The sequence below is a fragment of the Coloeus monedula genome, assembly GCF_965178545.1.
Source record: "Coloeus monedula genome assembly, chromosome: 19".
Taxonomy (NCBI): Eukaryota; Metazoa; Chordata; class Aves; order Passeriformes; family Corvidae; genus Coloeus; species Coloeus monedula.
In genome coordinates this window covers 9357015-9379406 of record NC_138799.1, presented here as the reverse complement: position 1 = coordinate 9379406, position 22392 = coordinate 9357015, and the positions used below count along the sequence as shown (strand labels likewise).

Genomic DNA, 22392 nt, shown 5'->3' with positions numbered 1-22392 from the left:
TTTTTCTTTTTAACTTTTTTTTCCTTTTGTCCTAGTTGCAAAAAAAAAAAAAAATTGGAGTTGGGTATGGTAAAAGTGAGAGACCTTCAGAAAATGCTTCAAAGTTAATCTAAACCAGAATGAGTTGAGAGGTGTGAAAAACCGCTGCAGGGTTATTGCCGAGCGGTGTTTGTGCACTTAAGTAGCACAATTATAAAACAAAGCAGAGCTCTGTCACGAATGACAGGATGGGTTTGGAAGTGAAAGGGTATCCTGTGCCTGACAGGTGGCAAGAGCGACTGTGCTCTTGCCTTGTCCTGCCTACTGGGCCTGAGGAAGCTCTTCACATTCCTTAGAAGAGCATCTGACAACTTGAAAATTTGTTTCATTTTCCAATTTGGGGATGGACCATCGCGCACCACTGAAAGTGCTTCATCTGTTTCCAAAATGACTTGTGTCAATCAATGTATGTTTGGAGGTATAAAGAATATTAAACACAACCTTTCAATGAACTACACAAATAGATTCTTTCCTTAGATTACATTTCATCAGCTAATATTTACCAAAATAGTTTAGTGTTGTGTTATCCTCTTCAGCAATTTTCACTCTCCACTCTTTCTGGAGTGTCGATATTTTTTTAAGAGTTTTTACTTAAAAATTATATTGTAACTGCTTGGGGAGTGGAATGGGCTGCAGCTCTGCACGGATTCAGCTCAGACACTGAGGAACAGCCCTGCTTCTGGAGTAGATAAAAAAGGAATGTCTGCAAATAAGTCCATTTCAAAGGACCACAATTATCTAAAGTCTGTTTCATGTTCTTAGTCCCACCATCAGCTTTCCTATGATTGCATTTCCACACTTCCAGCTTTTGCGTTTTGTGAAGATGAGTGAGAACAGCATCAGAGTGACAATATAGGCATGTGTGCTGCCAAGAAAACAAATAATTTGATTTTTCTCCTGGTTTTCCTAGTTTAGGTTTTCTTAGAGCAACAACAAGTAGTGACTTGTGCACACAAATGCACAGAAATTCTCTAAGCTGTGTCATTTCAGCTTCCACCTGAAGTAAGAGTGCACTGAAGGTTTTGTCTCTTCCATAAATAATTAAATAAAGGGGAGAAATTGTTGTTGGTTTGTTTTTTTTTTTTTTAAGAAATCATTTCCATAAAGTTGATAATTAAACCACGTGTTGTTAATTGCACACAGCTTCTCCAGCTCACGGCTTTTGTCTGTTTGGGTTTGAGTGTGAGCGGCTCCAGCTCTCCAGATGAAAAACAGGCTGCAAAGAAGGGGGAAAAGGCTGAGAAATGTTTATAGGCAGGATACTCAAAACAGTTATTTTTGTGGGAAGAGAATGGTAAATGCTTAAAGATAAACGAATAAATCCACAGCAGTGCAGTTTGCCAGAGGTATAAAATGTGTTGGATCTCTGGATACCACTGTCACTGTATTCATTGCAGAAGTGTTACACACACATTTGTATTTTGTTACGGAAATGGAGCAAGGAAGCTGGAGAATAATCAGTATGAAGATCATGGGCCTGTCTTCTCACTTATATTGAAACAAGCAAAACCTTTAACCTGCCTGCTTTCCATACAGCAAATGGCTGGACTCTAGCTGAGGCTCATAACACCAGCTTGTAATCCTAAAATTTGGATGAAAACCCAAGTCTAGTTTGTTTTATGTGCCTTTGCTGGAACTTGGAATATTTTACGTGGCTGTTAAATATACATGTGGCATTAAATGAGTTGAAATATTATGCAGTAATCACAGATGATGATAATTGTAGATCCAAAATAGCTTGTAAAATAATAATAATAAAAAAATTGTTGCCAGAAGCTGAAATTACAGAGCTGGTGACAGCTATTGTTCTCTGCTTTGAAATGGGTGGGCTGGTCTGTGTTGTGTATTTGAAAATCTGTTGCTGTCGTAGCAAAACCTGAAGTAATTTAATATGAAGCTATTTTTATGTTTTTAGAGATCACTGAGTAGAAATTAAAGCTAAACATACTAAGGCAGTCTTTTCCTTCTTTCTGCAGGGGATTTGGGAAGCAAGGATTCCAGTGCCAAGGTAAGCCACAACTGCTTTGCTGGCACACGCAGGTGGTTGCACCTCGTTCTGAAGGTACCCAAAACTTGCCAGCAGCAAGAGAGAAACAATCCTAAAAAAACCAAGCAAGCATCATTGCCTGTGTAAATTCTAAAAGAAGACAATTATCCAATTAAATAATTATTGATATTTACATTGAACAATCAAGTAATTATTCATACTGTAATAATATAAAAAGTTCGTGGGTTATTTTTTTAAATCTCAGCGCGGTAAATGTCGTATAATCTGCATGATTCTAACTTTTCATGGAAATATGTGCAATTTAGCTTTGCAGAGATCATTTTTCTCATCAGAAGCTCTTGTCTGTGTGGGCGTTTTGGAAAATGGATTCACTTTTTAGTCATATGGCTTCTTTTCATAACCCAAAGTCCCTGGTTTTCATTTTCATACAATGCATGTTCGGGAGGACCTTTGGCTTTAACTCTGTATTAGGACAGGACAATTCTGTCTTATGTAATACTGAATTACAGAAAAAAAAAAATCCACCTGTATACAATCACTGATTTAATAAAATCTGCTAACCCTGAGAAATTGAAAGCTGCTGTAGTGTAAGATAACTTTAAATGCTGTATTCTCACACAGCCTGTATTTCTGCCAGATTCTTACCGTTATTTAGCATTTAATCATGAAATAACCACACCCAACCAGTGCAGGTTTTTTTCTTTGTCATATGTTTGCTTAATTAGGATGAGCCTTTCTATTGTCCCTTTCTCTTTTCCATCTTCTCCCTGTCACTTCTCCTGCAGCTGCACATTGTGTACTCATTAGTTGGCCTTTTCCTTGTTTCTTTCATGACATTTCTAATGGACATTTGCTCTTGCCTTAGAGCACATTTGACTATCCTGAATGTTGCTTTTACTTAGCAGTCAATGAAATTATGGATTCTGTGGTATTTTCATGAAAGTTGATGTGAGCTGATGCTTCTTGAAATTACACCTTTGAGAAAGTGGATGTCAAAGACTGCCTTTTAAAGATTTGCAATAAATAAGTTTTCTTTCTGCAAGTAGAGCCTTGCAGACACACACAGCATTTCCTGATGGAGGTAAGCAGACATCCATGACTTTTCCTTGGTGCCCCAAAACATTGATACTAAATTTTGTAGATATCCTCGAGTTTCTTGCCCCCTATCGTACCCAAAGCAGTGCTGTAGATGAGTGTGTAGTGCTCAGTTGGTAGTGGGATGGCATTTCCTCAATCCCATTCAGGACAGCTCAGTAGTTCCCAGCTCAGGAATTGTTTAAAGGTTCATTACAGATTTCTGTTGATGTACAGAAAATAATTGGGGCTGCATTTAAATGGTGCAGTTATCCAGCTTAGCTTTTGCAGCTTGCACAGTGCTGACTTTCTCCTGCTCCCAGCTGGGAGCTGGGGGCTCAGTCTGAGCAGGATCTGGGCCACAGATCCACTCTGCCATGGCAGCTCATCTCCAGGGGTTTGGATTCTCTGCCTGGAATTCCTTCCACCACTGTAATTCCAATGAGCCAGGAACAGTTCTGCTGGTGAGGACTGATCTGTACAAAGCCAGCTGAAGTTCTGAATTCAGTCGTGTTTCCCCTGCAGATAACCATTCATGGACACAAACAAGAGTAAACACAGTAGAGCAGCTCTGTTTATTTTTAAATGCTTCAGATGTGATACTTTTTATGAATCTAAATATGTTCAAACCTGACTTTTGTCTGTATTAGAGCAAGATTCTACAGTTTCTCTTTGGAGACTGTTGTATTCAGTGGTTTTGTCTGTGTCCTTAGTTAAAATCTCTAAGAAATGTTCTAATTTTACATGGTTTTTATCAAGCTGTTGGTGGTGCACTAATAAGTTTAAGTAATGGGGTTTTTAGCCATCATTTATTAAACCTGATTGTGTTCAAAATCAGAGTTCATACTCTTGGGATAATACTCTTGAAAAATAAAACTTCCATGATAAAGTTAAGCTGCTGAATCAATTTTTTTTCAGTTCAGCTTTCTGATGTTTCTGTCTGAAAAGCCACCAGCTAAAGCTGGAAAGACAAATTACTGATCAAAATTACTGAGAACATGAAGAATTAAAATGAAAAGTGTGAAACTAGAAGGTAGGCTGCAGAAAAAAACAGATTTCTATAATGAAGTGACTACTTTTACAGAGAAGAATGCCAAATGGAGAATAAAATGGAATTTTCAGTATGACATGAAAGAAGGAATATTGCAGTGACAGCTCTTAGCATGACCATAGTTCTTGGTCCATCAGTGTTTCCATTATTAAAAAGTCTTTTCTATTCTCTTTTCAACAGTGTTGTAAAATCTCCCACTAGGCAAAAACTTGATGTCAGGCAGAATTCAGAGCTGGGGGGGGTTGGTTATTTCCAAAGTTGTTTGAAATTCTTCTGGCCTTTGATACCAGAGGGAAGAGGAAAGGCCCACAACAGTCACACCACACTCAGATGATGTTTCTACTATAAAAACGACAATCCTATGAATATTTGCATTAGAATTCTTTAATTAAACAACAGGTCTTAGTTTTTATGCAGTTTTAAGTATTGCAGCAAGTGTGGTATGTTTTCATATATTTTTAAAACTTCCATTTAAAAAGTGTCACACAAAATACAGTCCTAGTTTTATTTTTAAGATATGCCCTCAAAAGAAATATTTTAATTTAATATTTTAATATAGATTTTATTAGAATTGAAACTGTGCTATAGTGAAATGATCTGATTTTGGACCATTAATACCTTTTTTTCACTGGGCTTGCTTTGAGCCTTGGAACATGTTTTCAGTTGTATGTCATCACTTTCGTTTTCAGATTTTGATGCCTGTTTCTGCTGTAGTGTTCAGTTCAGCATTAGGTAAAGGCATTTAAATGATCTCTTTGGAATTGAAGAGAATTATTTCAATTTATTTTCTTAAAACATTTTGCAAGGTAATTTTTTTCCATCTCCTAATTTTTATGGGATCCTTACGAATTTGCAAAAGACAGCAAATTAAATTTTGGTGTGGTTTTAGTGCCGTGCATGTGGCAGAGGGTCAAGTACAATTGCATTATTACCACACAGACGTTCAGCAAGAGACAGTCCACATCCGATGTAGTTTCTCTTTCTTGATGGTTGTATTTTAATGTGGCTGCTGAATATTCCAGCAAACAGATCCTCAGAAGGGCTGCTTGGGTTTCCAGCTAGGACCAGGGATGTGTTACTGCATGGAGAGGAGGCAGAATTCTGTTGCATCATTGGAAATAAGTTTTTTAGAGAAAGGGGTTTGGGATCATAAAGTAGCAGTGGAAAATGTCTGGTTTTTTGGTCATGTGTGAGTTTGAAAACACACTTGGAAGACTTCAGATGGATTAATGTTCTCCTAGGGATAGAATTCAGGAAGACTTTTTTCACAGAAAGGATGGTCAGGCACTGGAAGGGACTGCCCAGGGAGGTTTGGAGTCTCCATCCCTGGAGGTGTCCAAGGAATGCCTGGATGTGGCACTGAGTGGTCTGGGCTGGGACAAGGTGGGGATTGCTCACAGTTTGGACTCAGTGGTCTGGGAGGTCTTTTCCAACCTCAAGATTCTGGGATTCTGTGAAATTTTTATTCCTGTTATAAGAAAGCATTTTGCAGTTTGATATTTGTGGTTTATTGTTGATTTATAGAAACATGAAGTATTTTAAATATTGTGCTTGTGAAACAGGAGCTCTCATTCTGCTGTTTTGCTTTTGCTGTTTGCTGTTGATTGTCTCTGTGGCAGTGCAAACACGATGGGAGGATTATTCCAGGGAGTTATGGCTTTGTTTTGTTTTCTTACATTGTCAAGCAGCCCAGCAAGCTGTCTGTAGCACTGGAAGCTTCCCTCTGATGTGCACCTGGAAATACTGCAAGAGCAATGTGAAAAATGGAATAATTTAAACCTTTTTCAATCTGCCACAGCATGAAAGTTCCTCTTTTGAGACAGCAGACTTTAAATTAACCAAGCAATTAAGTTAAATTTTGGCTTCATCATTCTTTTGATAGACTGTTACACTCTGAGTGTAACCTATACTTGTTTCTTTCTGTTCGATTTGTAAGAAGCATTTTTCTGGTGAACAGAGCTCAACAAATAGGAGCTCACTAAGATGTGAAGAGCAAACGTTGTAGAACATGTATTTATGTAGGTTTAGAGGTTGTTTTAAGTTCAGCACTGAAGGCTCATCAAGTTTCCTCAGGGCAAAAATATTTTTAGTTACAGTAATATGAATGTGATCAGCTCATGTTCCTGATTAAGGGCCTGTTGTTAATTCTCTCCTAAATGGTCAAAATTCTTAGTCATTAACAGCAAGTTTTCCCTTTTTTACATGGTTGCTGCAGGCTTTACTGAAGTGCAATATGCTGCTGTAGTTCAGCTGTGAAATACATTTGGCTTAAGGATAATAATGAGCTAAGGAAGAGTTGCATGTTTGTTTTCTAATTTACATAAATAAAAATCAGAGAAATCAATTAAGGCAGATCATTATGCTTCACTAATCTGGGCAACTATTGCTCTTTCCACTGTTTTTTCTGTCTTCCCTCCATTTATTTGCAGATTATTTTTCTCTGAATGTTGAATTTTACCTTTCACTGTTGTCCTAAGCTTTTTGGAACAGCTCGTGCCATGCCGGGTCTGGACTTGGCAGACATCTACAGCAATTCCTTCACTAAAAAGGGAAATGGGGGCATTTTATTAGTTTTTAATGTTCAAATCTTGTAATATTGGCACATCAAACCAGCACTTCATTTCCTCTACATTGTTTATCTTTTATCTGATGGTTCTTGACCTCCCTTCTACAAGAAAAAGACCAAAGAACCTCCTGATGCCACCTCATTTTTAAATCATGTATTTTCATTAAAAATATTGTATTAAAGGTCTCTGTAGTGATGTGGTTGAGAAACTAATTTTTAATGCTCTATGATCTGAAGATTCAAACCAATGAAAACTCTGACCACCTCCAACCTGGCTGACAGAGTTTACCTCAATCCTCAGTAGTGATATAACGTATTTATAGTGGAAGCAGCATCATTTGTTCTTCTCTTTGTGTGCGGATCAAGGCTTAGTTCTTGGTTTTCCATCCTGATGGCTGTGTTTCCCCTACAGTTTCTTCCTTTTACAATCTTCACTTTCCTTTGTAACCTAAGAAAGAAAAATCTATTGCATTGCTGTGTTGCTTCTCATAAAAATAATTTGTCTTCCTTACTTGGAAATGTTTTTGCCGAAGGGTGGACAAGACACAAAGCAAGTTCCCCTTTCTATGCCAGAACTGCTTCTCTTGTATCATTTTTGTTTTTGTGGTGAGATGGGGTATTACAGACCAGGGCTTGAACAATGTGGGTGTTTTCCTTTGTGCTCTTTGTGTTATTTATTAGTCGTGTGCTACAGTTTACATTAACTAATGTTGCTGTAAGCCTGAGACTGGGAAATTAATTCCGTGGAAAGCTGTGATGTAGCTTAAAAGTCAGCATGAAATCTTCTGAAATGGGAACTCAGTAAAAATACACTTACAGCAGCTGCCTCGCTAATGTATTTTCATGTGCATAACTTGGAGATATCTGTTCCAAAATGGAATCCCCCGGAGCAAAACCCAAATAGTTACACACTCCCCAAAAATCACAACCCAAACAAAATAATAAACAGCGCCTGGGAGCAGAAATTGTATCTGCACACAGTTTCCGTGATTCCTCTCTCCTTTGTCCTTTCCACTGGCCTTTTGCCCTCAGCCTGATCTGTGGACTGTGCATCTGTGACCACTTCTCAAAGGGCAGTAATTTTACTGATCTGCAGATAATTTGGAGATAAGATGCTTATTGTTCATTTGTCTTGTCAGCTTCCATTTATTGTTCTTCCCCTCCTTTAGCTGTCCTTACTTTTGCAACATCTGACCCATTTTATGAGGAAATATGGTGCTGTTAATTGCTGATGCCTGTGAAAGTTGAGATTCTGTTCCTATTTCCACAGGTGAACTCTGAGATATCTTTGAAAAATTGTCCATGCTCCGAGTTTTTCCTGAGAACAGCAGTGATGGATGAAACTCCTGAGTCTTAATGAGTGCAGATACATCAGTGCTGGTTCAGAGCCCTTTGGAAGTGTGTATCACAGTCATCCCAGCTTTGTCTGTGTTGCTGGGTGGTCTTGGAGCATGAAAAGTGGTTTTCCTTTGGGTGCTACAGAGCAGGTGCTAGAGGGTTTTGGTTCCTGGATCCCACTGCAGCTCATCAGACATAAAAGCCCTGAAACTGGGAGCTTAGTTCAGAGCACTTTCCTCTACACGTGTGTTCCTGTTGGAGCATTACCTGACACTGCAGACATGTAGATTCTGCCTTCAGCCATTGCCTTGTGTGCTGGGAAGGGGACATATTGTCCCTGAGCATTGTAGCTGGGTAGAAGGAACAGCAGGACAGAGAAGGTGCCTCTGTTTGTGTTGGTGAGGAGTCTTTGTTACTACAACCACGTGCATTCACAGAAGGTCAATACATTGAATAGATGGGGGTGAGTCACCATTCCTGCAGGGATTTAAAGACGTGGATGTTGCACTTGGGGACATGGTTTAGTGGTGGCATTGGCAGGGTTAAGGGTGGACTCGATGATCACCAGGGTGTGTAGTGATAAGCCTGAAGGAGGGCAGGTTTAGATTAGATATTGAGAAGAAATTCTTTTACTAAAAGGGTGATGAGGCCCTGGAATGGAATTCCCAGAGAAGCTGAGGCTGCCCCTGCATCCCTGGCAGTGTCCAAGGCCAGGCTGCACAGGGCTTGGAGCAGCCAGGGACAGTGGAAGGTGTCCCTGCCCATGGCAGGGCATGGCACTGGATGAGCTTTAAGGTCCCTTCCAACCCAAACTGTTCTATGATCTTGCAGGGCTTTTCCAGCTTAAATGAGTCTGTGATCCTTGATGCTCAATATACAATTAAATATATAATTCATTCAATACTGAACATGGCAGTAAAATAAATAAATATACCACTGTACGCTTGTTTTTCTAGAAAATTTCCTTGGTGATACTGCGCTCATCAAAACTCCAACATTAAATCTTATCTTGCAGCAAACATTTTTTTTCTTGTATTACATTTTAAGAGCAAAGTCATCTTCACCCTTCCCACACTTCTAACATGTGAAGTTTTGTTTTGTTTTGTTTACTTGGATTGGTCAGATATCCCAGCCCTGTGTTCCAGTAGAGACACTGACTGTTCCGGTGCCCTGGGTGTAATCTGTGAAGCTCTTCAGCTTCTAATTGAACATGTGGGAGTAATAGCTTATCCCAAGTTGACAGATAAATCATTTTGAGGATGGGCAAGATAAAGTTTGGCATGTTCTTTATTTTTCCTTCTGCCTTGGTGTAATCCTGCACATCAGCTGCTGTTACATAGCCACATATGGTGCTCATTTGATACAAGATTTTTGCGGATGCTGTGAGCAGAATTTATTGGAGTGTTGGAAAGAAAGTTGCAGAAAGATGAAGAAAACAGATTTCCCTGTTGGGATGCATCAATAATTATTTCTTTTATGTTTGCTTTTGTGGGTTGTTTCTCTTTAGGGTGAGAGGTAAAAATAATAAGTTATTTAATAAATACTTTAGGTGCAGTTCCTCAGCTTTTACATCTGCAGTAGAAAGCATGAAAGTCTAAGAGAGAAGGACTCTCTTGTGTATAATTAATAACAGGAACTACCCTTTAAGTGTTTTTAAATTCTTGTAGATGCTGAACATTTTAATTCTAACTGTTTCCAGCAGTGCCTGTTGAAGGCTTGCAGAGGCTGGGAATGCTTGGAGCTGGTTATCAGCTGTTAATTTTTCAGTTGCAGCTATTTATGAATAATGCCTTCCACAAATGTGATTCATAACTCTTACCTTCTAAGTCAGGCAGCCAAACACATGCATATGTAACTTTCTGTGCATTTTGGTGTTGTTCATTCTGGTTTCTTAATTAGAATTTGATTTACATGAGGGTTTTTTTGTTCCATTTTGCAATTACATAATACAGACTATAAGGTACTGCAGGCACATAGGGGTTTTTTTCAGGTTATCTTCTAGTTGAGTTAATTTAGATTTTGAGATCGCACTTCTGTATTAATTGAAATCTTTTCATCAAATGAACTTTATTAGAAATCTGGACTATGTACTTATAAATGTAGAAGTTTACTGGAATTATTATTTTTTCTGTCCTGTATAGTTTACAAAATGACCTTTTTTGTTTATCACTTACAGATACAGAAACATACTGTTTGAACTAGAAGTGCAAATTCATCCAGCAACACCAAAAATATAATCATTATTGCTCTCTTAGTTCGCTACTTTTTAAAATGAAGCTGCAAAAGTCTAATTAATACTTGTCTTTATACAATGGCCTGTCAAGATTTAGATTTGCTCATCATTTACAGTCACAGTTTTGCCACTGTCAGAAATGTCAGTGGACGGACAGTGATCAACACAAATTGCACATTCAAGGCTTTATTTGCCTTGTGTAGCAATTGTCAAGCTGTCTTCTTTTTGCTAAGAAAATAGCCCATATTAAGAAATAGTGATTTTTAACTAGAGTTGCAGCTATTGCTCCTTATTTGTCTTTAACTTCAATTGGAAGAATTATATACAGCTCTTAGTATTTGTACACTCACCCAGAGTTTCCATATAGCTAAATGAAGCTTGTAATTGCATTTGGAAGTTGCAATTTATTCTGAGGCAAAATTTTATGAAGACTGTGTTTCTGAAAATTCAACATTTTTATCCCCCTAAATGATCCTTACACTGATGGCCCAACTGAGTACTGGTGGCAATTTTTTTCACCCTTTTCAAATACTAAATCTACAAGAATCAGATGTTTAGAAATTGGGTTCTATGTGCCTGGGTTTTGAAACCACTGAGGATGTACATGAGGGTGTCTAGTTAGAATATGTTTAAAAAGGATTAATGACTCCAAAAAGTGGCTCAAATACTTGCCTTCCTTATTTTGCTGCTAAATGAGGGCAAGGTATGGACTGCAGATAGAAATTCTCATTTTGAGGAATGCTGAAGGTTATTCCTAATGTAGCTCTCTTCCCAAAGCACAGATATTTCATTCTTCATTTTCCTTTAAAATTAACAGCATTTTTAACTTCCCTGGAATGTGTGCAGGATGTGGTATTTCAGCTCCTTAGTAAACAAGCCAATATTCATGTACAAGGAGGAGTTGGAATAATACTTTCTCTTCTTTCAACTTCTAGTCTGTGTGGGTTTATTATTTTGGTTTTTACTCAGCAGGATTAGCCAGAATCCACCTCAAAGTATTCTTGTTTTCAAGAAATTGGCCTTTAATGTTAAAAAAAAAAAACAAAAAACTTTATGTTCTGAGAGTGCAGAAATAATCCTTATTTTATGCAAAGTCGTTGTGTACATCAGTGTTTTATTGGGTTGACTTTAAGTTTCTTTATTTCTTAAGGTGTTGCTGTTGGGAAAAATCCCCCTCATAATTATTTTTCCTCCTCTATCACCCTGTGTGCATTTCCATCACATCTCCTGATTCCCTAGGAGAGGTGTTACCTGCTCCTGTTCCCTAGAACCTCTTACCTGAACTACTTTTCAGTTTCTTGCATCCAGGCTTTGATCCCCAGAGAATTTTTGTGTGTCTGAAGGTGACACCCTGTGAGGTGCTGACAGCTTCTGGGCAGCTCCATTTTTCTCCTGTTCCAGAATTGTATAAGATAGATTTCAGCCTAACAAATTCCTGAACTTGCTCTCGTAAAAAATGTTATAAAATAACCCTGTTATGATAAACTCAGAAATAGACTAAGCAGAAGAGTTTATTTTAAGGGTGTATATACAGTTTTTTCCATGTTTTTCCATCGTGACAGGTTAGCTGATTGAATTTGTGATGTGCTGTAAAATTAGTCAGATTTTGGACTGCTCCTACCTTGTTTGCAAACTTTGAATTAATTAAATTTGAGATAATTCCAAGTATGCCAGTTTTATGTCTTCCTTTTTTGTCATCAGCTTTTGCAAATTACATCTGCTGGATGTATTTTTATAGAATGTAATTTTTCTCTTAAAAGAAGTGACGTGGATGCAGCAAAAACAATAGGTAGATTCCTCTGGGTGGGTATTTTTCAGTTCTGCTCTGAGTATGTGCCATTGAGACAAATGCTGGAACAGTACAGGAAGAATGGAGAAAAACATGATTTTATTTATGTTCTATTTCAAATCGTTTGATGCCTAGGTATTGCTCAGAATTCCTTCTGATGTTATTGAGAGATCCTAAATTGTGAACCTTTAAAACACAGTAAAGGCTTAATGAATCTTGTTGTGCAGCTTAAACTGTATTTTATGGTGTTTCTAATTCAGTGTATGGCCAGAACAAACACACAACTGTGGCAACTGCCTGAGGACCCTGGGGAATATTGTGGATTTTTAAATATGAAAACTTACTAAAGTATCATTCTTAGCCCAGTGTATCAAGAGGGAAAAGTGGTGGGTTTTTTCATGGTAGTTTATTTCATTGTATTCATAGAATCACAGAATGGTTTGGGTTGGAAGGGACCTTAAAGCTCATCCCATTCCACCTGCTGCCGTGGGCAGGGACACCTTCCACTGTCCCAGGCTGCTCCAAGCCCCGTCCAACCTGGCCTTGGACACTGCCAGGGATCCAGGGGCAGCCTCAGCTGCTCTGGGCACCCTGTGCCAGGGCCTCCCCACCCTCACAGGGAACAGTTTCTTCCCAATATCCCATCTAACCCTGCCCCCTGTCAGTGGGAAGCCATTCCCCTTGTCCTGTCGCTCCACACCCTTGTAGAGAGTCTCTCTCCATCTTTCTTGTAGCTCCTTCAGGTACTGAAGGCCACAATTAGGTCACCTTGCTTTTCTAGGCTGAACAATCCCAATTCTCCCAGTTTTTCCTCGCAGCAGAGCTTCTCCATCCCTCTGACCACCTTAGTGCCTCCTCTGGGCTCTGTCCAACAGCTCCATGTCCTTCCTGTACTGCAGCCTCCAGGTCTTTGCTTGTCTGAGTCTGACCTGTGTGTTGGCACCACCAGTACAGATCCTGCAGTGTCTGTAAATGCTATCCCTGTACAGCAATATCCCCAATTTGCCTCTGAAAAGGAGAACTGAAAAGCTGTATAGTCGTTGAAGAGGGTTTTGAAGTGCAAGTGGTGGATATGTTTCATACATTTTCCTCAGAAGCTGTATTGTTTCCTAATGGCTCTGCAGTCGTTATGCCAACTGCACAGCAGGCTGTTGCATTAGAAGGTTTTACGTTCTGGTGCTCCCCGTGTGCTCTTGCCAGTTGTTGTTTCACTGAGCAGTTCTTTTAAGTGTTTTGTTCTGCCTCGGGTACCCAGGTGTGCCTGGTGGAGCTGTAAAACTGATGCCTGCCCTTGTTTCCATACAAGGCAGCAAAGCTCATTTTTAAGATTTCTGCAAAACCCAGCTCTTGTCAGCATCTCCTGATGCTGTGTAATGAGGAACACCTTGGTTGTCAAGTTTATATAAAGTGCTGATGATCTAATTGAGCTTGAGCATCTTTGAACCCTTTGCAAAAACAGAATTATGTTGTGTATTATTAAACCTGGTACAAGGCTGAGCATCACTTTCATTTCAGAATATAAATGCATTATGTTACAAACATTTAAGGCTTGTGTTTTATTCAGTGCTGCACCGTCATTTTTTGGCAGCAGATGTTTTGCATGGTTTCTGTGGGTTTGGATGCTTGACAACAAATGTGCTGAAGGCGAGGTCTGTCAGTGTCAGGGGTTCTCCTGAGAGTCCATCAAGCAGGAATACCCGGAGGCATGGGACTGCTTTAGTACCTGGGACAGACACAATGGAGCACAAATACCTCACTTTGCTCAGTAGGCCTTGTCCAGGTTTCTTTTTTTATAAATAGACTAGAAAAGGCAATAAACCACTGTAAAATATTTGCTAATAGAGCTGTTTCTGTTTTGGGAAGAGGGAAGACAAACATTTGTCACCCCTGCATCCCTTTCCTGGTTTCTGCAGAGGGTCTTTGCCTTTAGATTCCTTTGTTTCCTGCCTGTACCCTGAGCTTCCCTGGCTCTGTGGTGGTGTTGTGCATATTTATAGTCACAGACTGCAACTGCAGCTCCTGTTTTTAAACAACCCAGTCACCATAATGGACATATAAAATCTCAAGGGTTTTTATTGCTCCTGTCATCTCAAGTGCTTTTGAATCCTGATTACAGAGCAATAAAATGTGGTTGGTTGGGTTAATGTGACTGACAGGGACGGGGACCCCATGTGAGAAGGTATTGAGTGATCAAATTTGTTGATGTGAGGCCGTGAATTTATGGACATTCCTTAACTTCGGAGTATTGATTATATATGTAAATGTGTAGCCTAAGATTGATGAAGGGAATAAAAGACCTCATATATCATTAATGTGTTTGGGAGGTCTAATTGGAGCTGTGCAGGTTTTTATAATGAGCTTTCTGAAAGAAGCATTGATAAATAAGCTCAGTAAATTTTAATGAAGTCCTCAGTACTATCTATGAAGCTTACTTTGTAAGTTAAATACATTAGAAAGAGTACTAATTGAAGAACTTACTGTAGAATTAAAATTTTAATAATTCTTGCTTTCTTGGCTTTTATTCCACTTATGCAAATATTGACCTTTGAATTCTCACTGTTGCCTGTGTTTCATTGAGCCTCACTTTGAAGGGGTGAGGGGATGTGTGTGTGTCATCTTTAAGCTTTGGTTGTAATAATTAAAAGGGCAGTGTCAGACATTGGATCATTTGACATTTAACACAGCAAAATGAAAAGGAAGTCAGTGATAAAAATCAGTGGGGTTAATTTTAGAACCGTCAGATTTGCAGAGCAGAGAATGCAAACTGGGCTGGCCAGCAGGTGCATAAGTGATGCCTTTCCAGAACTTCCAAAACACAGTTTGTCCCAGTTCTGCGTTCTTCGTGAGAGTGTAGGATTGAATTCATACTGAGCTAATAAATGTTCTTAAAAATTTTAAAGCCTGGGTCTGACAATCTGCTTTGTAGAAGGGATCAGTATCACGGTCAGTGAATGTTTATCTATTACATTCTTCTATATGGAACAACTGTTGGGATCTGACCTTAATCTGTAGTTAATAGTGTGGGCTTTAATGCTTATTTTTATTTGCAGTTCAGAGATCCTCTGAATAACTGAAGCCTCATATTTTGCAGAGTTCTGCATTAGTATTTAGTAAAGCAAGCTGCCCTTGATACAGGATGTTTAGTAACCTAGAGAGACATGAGATGTGCTGATACGTGCACATATTATCCTCTCACTTTCCAGATGTAATTTTTGAAGTGGAATTTATTTGCTTGAGCTCAGTATTGAAATTTCAATATGATAGCGCGATAACGTCTCCTGAAGTTTTACATAAAAATATTCTGTCACATAAATGGTTGATATAATTTAAATTATGCTTGTTATGGCTGCATGTAAGGACAGAGCTATAAACACCACCTGAAGCATTCACTGGATTCTTGTGAGGAGAAAGTAGCAAATTTAATGGATCGTGCAAAAAAAATTTCTCATTGCAGACATCTCTTGTAACAGTAATTGAGAAGCACCAGTGAGAAGATGCAACCCTTGCTTCCTAGGAAGCTCAGAGAATGGCTTCATGCCCTATGCTTGTGTGAAACATAAATACACCATGTGAAATAATTGGTATGATTTACCATTGCACACAGTGCTGACCCTGTAAGGAAAAGCCCACAGCACCATTCCTCAGCAAATAGAGTTACGCCAGGTTTAATGGTATGGACATGATTACTTTTCATCCCCTCCCCTCTTGTTTTAGGGTATAGTTATCAATGGAGCAGAAAATTATATACTTCAAACTCATTCTCCTCATGTAAGCCCTTCTCACTTGGTGTGGGACTTTTCCTGCTGTGCTGTTGTGTGCACAGAAAGCTCAGGTGATGGCTCTGCTGTGTGTTGTGGTAGGAGAAACTCCTTGAGCCAAGTTCTCTCTGTAGTTCTCCATGAGTTTTAGGGTGAATGTATCCTCCCATGGAGGTTGTTTTGTTATATGCAGTTAATTGAATTAAGGGGCTCTCAGAAATCAAATGTGTGATGGGGAGCAAGGATGATCTAGCTTGAAAAAATGATCAAGAGGTATTTTCTGTTGTGTTATCTGTAAACTTGATTAGAAAATGTTTTAAGTTGCTTTTCAGGTTGTGGTTTTCTTTTTTTTTTTTTTCCCTTATTAGCTCATCTTTTGAAAAAATAGAAGCCTTTATTCAAGCTCTTGTTGCATGGCCAAATTATTTTTCCCCAGGTTGAGGCTTAAAACTTGAGTAATTTCTTCTTCTGTGGTGTCACTTTCTGCAGTCAGACATTCATTCTGACCTGATGGTGAGATGCAGGGTAACAGATGCAATCTTTGGAGCAACCAGCCACAGCTTTTGTGTTAACCAGTCATCAGGAAATATCACTGAATTACCGGAGTACAAAATGCATCTGTTGGAAATATGTTTAAATCTTTTGTGAAATAGGATGGGAAAAAACATGCCTGGGCTGGGGAGTGGCTTTGGAAACAGCTGCGCTGAACAAGGGAGTGTGGGCCATGTGAATGAGCTCTTTTAAGTAACCACAGCAGGCCCGGTTGGAGTTGGGTCCATTGGCTTCTCTGCAGCTGTTCTGGCTCTCTGACTGTTGTGTGAGTGAATTCTGGGCTCTGGGGTTTCTATCAGCTGAGATCTGCTCCTGTGCAGGTTGGTGGGCAGCAGCCTGTCTGTGTGTGACTTTACAACAGCTAAAACTTGCAGGTTTCGTTGCTTGTAATTCCTGATTTAGCCTCGACTTGTATGCTGCCTCCTCATTTTTGCAGGATCACCATCTTAAATTTCTGCATTCCAAAGGAAAGCATGAAGCTACAAATCCGCCCTTTAACATTTGCTTAGCCCCCAACTTAGATATTTTATTAATTTGCTTTAATGGCAGAACCCAAGTTGCCATGAGGATGCTTTTGAAGACTGCATGTGTGCTCTAAGGAACTGATGTCCTGCTGAGTTTTCCGGCAGCCTGTCCTAATTCCTGCGTGTCCCTGATGCAGAGCTCCCAGCCTGATCCCTCCTCCCACCTCACACTCTCTGCAAAGGCACCACAGGCATCTCTTAACCTGTTCCTCACAGCACCAGGACTTGGCAAAGCCTGGGTGTGGCACTTAAAGCAGGAGCCCTGAAGCAGGATAATGAGTCCTGGATTAGTTGTTAACACAGAATAAAACATCACTTTCTTTCAGCACTCTTAGTTATGAAGCCTTCAAAACTTTCAGACTGAAAATAGAAAAAAAAAAAATCTTCCTGCAGATGCACATTTTGGACTTTGGTTTTAGGAGAGGTAGAACACTGGTTATTATTTAACACGTGTAGTACCTGCATTAGTCAGTTTAAAATGGTTTTAAATGTGAATTGCATTCAAGTTGAGTTGGGATATGAAAACCTCTCTCTGTAGATCTTTTTTGTTAAGTTATTTAGTGAGATCAGTTTCCACAAAAATTCTGTTGAACAATGTAAAATGTTAAAGCTTGCTCGGCTTCAAAACAGCTGTGACCAAAATGGGTTCTCTGATGGAAGACTTCAGGCTTTCTCTAGAATAATGCACTAAACCAAGGTGTTATTCAAGTTCTGTGTTTCCACATTAGTTTTCTGAAAAGAGCCAGTTGTGAAGATGGTGGGTGATTTTAGGGTTAAAAAAATTGCATGCTGTCTCTTGAGAGGATACCAAGATCTCTGATAACACAACTTTTTATTTATAGATTGCTGATGTGTTTACAAGACAGAAATTTATCAGCAATCCAGATGTTCTAGTTTTGCTAATTAACCTGTGTCTGCACACCCTTGGGCTGTCTCTTCACACTTGGACCTGCAGATCATAACATGCTTGTGTTATTAGAACTAAAAATGTGTCTGGCTTTCCTAAATGTTTTTAGACAACACTCTGCATTTCTGTCATTGATTTAAGGCTCTCCAGAACACTAAAAATGGAATTGCTTTGAGTCTTATTTGTATGTTAGACTAATACTGCCTCCACCTGTAAAATGGGGATCATTAGCAGTGCTGGGGTTGCACAGACTGTCAGGATCAAGGAGATAAATGTGAGATAAGCGTGAGACAGGACTTGTTTTGTTTTTCATCACTGGGGCACAAAGTCTTGTGCAAAGATGTATTTAAGCTTGACGAGATCCTGGTCCTGAGGAGTGTGAATATTAAAGGAATGAGTCAGAATAAGAACAGAACCCTGCAATTCTGCGCTGTGGTGCAGTGATCTGTCTGTACAGTGTTGCTTGAGCAGAGCTTCTCCCCCTGTTTGCCCTTGGTTCTGCAGAATAAGGGGCAAGCTTTGGCCTGGTGGGATGTTGTGGTTTTTCAAGAAGGATATTGTAGAGGAGGTCAGTGCCTAGAAGCAGATCCAGACAATTTTGTCTTTCACTGAGGAATTATTTTCATAACTTATTACATCTGAAGAATGAATTACGTTTTCTTAACTCTTCCATTTGCTTTTCTGACGGGGAATGTATTCTCGTCTAAACCTCTTTTGCCTTCTCGAGCACACTTCATGACTCAAGGGTTGTATAAATGAGAATAAATGTGTCCTTGGTACCTTTTTCAATGGCTGCTTGCTCCCAAGTAATCTGTTCCCAAGATCATCCATTTGGCTGGCACCAATCCAGTGCAGAGTTTCTGTAAACTGCAATAACCCTGCCCGTGCCAGACCCAAGCTTGTCTCTGCTCCAGTGTTGTCATTCCATCATTCACTTGGCAGGTGTGAATTAAATCCTGATTTCAGAGTTTAAATATTTTATGTAGTTAGGTTGGGAAGTCGGTGAGCTGCTTCTTCTCTTTTAGTTCCTTGCAGGTTTTGACTTGAGAAATCCCTACGAGTCTGAGATTTTTTGGATATTATTATGGGCACTGATGGTATCTGCCCTGGCTTTGTAAAATCCCTCTTTGCAGCTGACAGGTTGTGTGTAAGGGCTGAAGTAGTGAGCACATGTTGAGATTGGAGTGAGATTTGTACTATATTCCTGCAATTCCGAATCCTCCTCCTAAACCATGGCACTGTTTTTTGGGTCATGGTTAACACGGTAAAATTTTATCCAGTCATGCTCACTGAATCTTGTTATCATCACTGAATTCTGCTACTGGAGAAGGAATGATTTAAAAGCTTGTTGCAGATGGTGTTCTATCTTTACAGATAATAAGATTAAAATGTGTGACGAGGCATCTCCAGAAAAAGCCTGGGATGGTGTTGGGATCCTGTCACAACCTTTGTGGAAGTGACAAATGATGCAGTGAATCGATGTCTTGGCGATTTCGATTCTGGGGAAACTTGGTACAGCTGTGTCTTAAAAAGCCTGGGAAAACTATTTATAGGAACTAATTTCTGCAGATAGTAACAAATCCAGCATGCTATCACCGTCCTTGGGATGCTTCCTTATTTGAAGCGGATGAAATGAAACGGAGATACATTAAAAATACAGCATGCAGCAATGCTATAAACCTTTAGTTCTGGAAGTATTTTGGCTTCCTGACATCGCTTCTTTCATCCAGGAACACCCTTTGGCCTCAATTGGAGTCAGATTTTTTTTCTAGTTTAGCAGCTCTCAAGCTGGAGAGAGAGCACATCATTTCACCTGGAGATGTGCCTGGTGCCAGCTGCTTCTGAGCAGGGCAGAGAGTTCACCCTGCAGTGCCTCAGCCTGCCCTTCTCTGCCCCTCCAGCCCAGGGAGTGAAACTTGCGTGGGCTCATTCTCCTCTCTCCTAGCCTGGAAAGGAATTTGTGCCTGGCAAGAGGTGACCTGCCCTGAGTTTGCAGCACCAGGAAAGGGATTCCTGTGAGCACAGAGGAGGAGATGAGGAACAGGAATCAGGGAAGGGGCAGAGGGCGAGTGCCAGGAGCAGAGAGCTGGGGACCTGCCTGGGCATCCCCTCAGGGCAACAGGAGTGGCTCTGGAGTGTGCCAACAGCTGGGGTTAAACTTCCATGTCTTCTCTGTTGTTAGAACACTTGGAAAAGGAATGGATTCCAAGAAACTGAAACTTCCACAGGATGCTGCTTTGCATCTATTTGAAAACCTTCAGTTTTATATTTCGCCACTTTTTTACTATTCAGATTTTATCTGAAATGAAGCATTTCCTCTAGTCCTTGTTGAGTCTGTAAGAAGGTTGTTTTGTGGGATTTTTTCAGTTACTCATTTTTTTATTAGCAATAAGTGAATGTAGTTTGCACTATTTAATTTCATTAAAGCCTTGTATGCTAGAATTTCCATCAATAATGAAACTAGTAATAGGATCTTTGGCTTCTATTATTTTGCCTTGCCACTGTCAGTCACTTTAACATAAACAAAAAATATTTCAGAAATTTATTCTGAAACAATTTTTTAATTCTTTCAGTAGGAACTGAAGTCATTTAATGTTACACCTAGAAGTCAATTTATAACGGAATTCCATGCGACCTCCATATTTTCCCTTAATTTACTATCAGATTAATTGTCTTTTATTACACTCAGATCACACTTTGAACTGCAACAGTCAACTGGTCTGAGCTAAAAATAACCCCTTCCTTGTATACCGCAGCATTACAGCCTTTTCTTTACGGATGTGTTATAAGGAAGGATAACTTCTATGACATAAGGAAAACTCTGACACTCTCTGTGTACATACTGGGACATGGTTTAACATGCTACATGGGACTTGCTCTGTGGGCTGCTCTGCCAGGGGTACCTGAACATGCCTGGGGCAGAAAACATCACTTTTTAGCACAGTCTGTGGTGGTTCGAGCACTGTTGCCCCCAGCCCTCAGGTGCTTTGCTGTTATTCCTTGAGAGCTGGGTAAAAATCTGAAAAATAAGCATTATGCTTATAGCCTTTTAAGCACGTTTCTGATACGTGCTTAAAAAATTTGGGAACTGACTTAGGGCTGTGCTGGTTTTAGGTTGTCAGGAGAATTCCTCACCCTTCATGGTTTGGGTGGTAAGACCTGGGATGCCTTGCACAGGAAGATGTGGAGCAAAGCTCTCCGCCTGCCCCAGCCGTTAATTATTGCTCTTTAGAAATAATTAACTCAGGGTTGTTGATGCTGCCAGCCCCATCCTGGCACCAGAGGAGCTCTCCCTGGGCCTCACAGTGTCGGTTTCTGTGCAGACAGCTCTGAAGCAGCACTGCCTGTGCGTGTCACCCCCTGCTTCCTCCTCCTTAGAAATTCCTGTGGGTTATTTACAGGGTTTCGTTTCCACTTATGAAATTGCAATAGGAATTAAAAAGATTATTTCAAACACCTTGTTTCCTTCCTCTTAACACTCTCAGGGGTGTTGGTTGTTGGAAATCATTAAATACTTGACTGAACTAAATGCTCTGGGTATTGTTTGAATACTTCTGCCTGACTTTTTTTTCCTCATGTAAATGTTTTCCTCCCTTTCCTTTTTGTCAGTTATCCTGTAAATAGCTTACTCAAATATTGTAACGATTTCTTATCCTGAGTTTAGCAGTGATGGTAACAAAAGCTGTACATACCCTGAACCTTGCTCTGTGTGACCATATGTAGAATGTTGGGGGGGGGGAATATTTTACTTACTCATTTTAAGAAACTGAAAGAAATGCAGTGCTTGCACACTGGGCTGAATGAAGGAAATTGGGTTTTATTTCTGTATTACCGCTCTGATTGTGGAAGAGTTCTAAGGTTTTGTTCCTGCTGTGAGTTATTTCTCTGTGTCTTAGTCATTTACATAAGCTCAGGTGCAAGGTAGTTGGATACTAATAAATAAATATTGTTGAAACTCACTTTATCCTGAGATTATTTCAGAAATGTTGAATTCTCATTTACACTCAATAATAAACCATATTTAGGTAGTATATGCCATAGCTGAAGTTTTTATTCAGTGCTCAAATTTAGGGAATAAACTCACCCATTGTCTTTAAAATTAAATTGCTTAAACTAAGTGCTGTCATCTCTTACTTTTATTTTTCAGAGCTTATTTATACTTGAATTATGGTGTAATTAATGGCATTTTAGAATGAAATATGGTGAGAGGGTAGATGATCTTTAAGGTCCCCTAAACCCCAAACCTGTGATTTATTCAGAATTTTGATGTAATCAAACTTCAGTCACATTAGAAGGAACTTTTGTATTTTCCCTCAAATATTATAGGTTCTAATATTCTGAAATGTATCAGTTTATTTCTTGTTTCTTTGTTTTAATTTTAAATAACATCAAGGCCTCAAAATGTGCATAATTGAAGACTTCCTATGTATGGGATTTTGATGATGAGCCACTGATTTTTTCTCAATAGAACACTGAGGCATTCTTTATATTATGTTATAATATAAATACACTTATGTATAAATTTATTTTTAATTGTAACTAATTTCCCTTCC

General features: G+C 39.4%; 1 protein-coding gene across 6 annotated transcripts in view; it reads left to right on the top strand.

The window, feature by feature from the left end:
* PRKCA (protein kinase C alpha) overlaps positions 1-22392 on the top strand; it is a 141823-nt gene that overhangs the window by 1501 nt on the left and 117930 nt on the right. For all 6 annotated transcript variants that reach the window (XM_082293894.1, XM_082293893.1, XM_082293895.1 and 3 more), the window contains exon 2: positions 2016-2047. In XM_082293894.1, coding sequence (XP_082150020.1) covers positions 2016-2047 — 32 coding nt within the window. The remainder of the gene's footprint in view (positions 1-2015; positions 2048-22392) is intronic.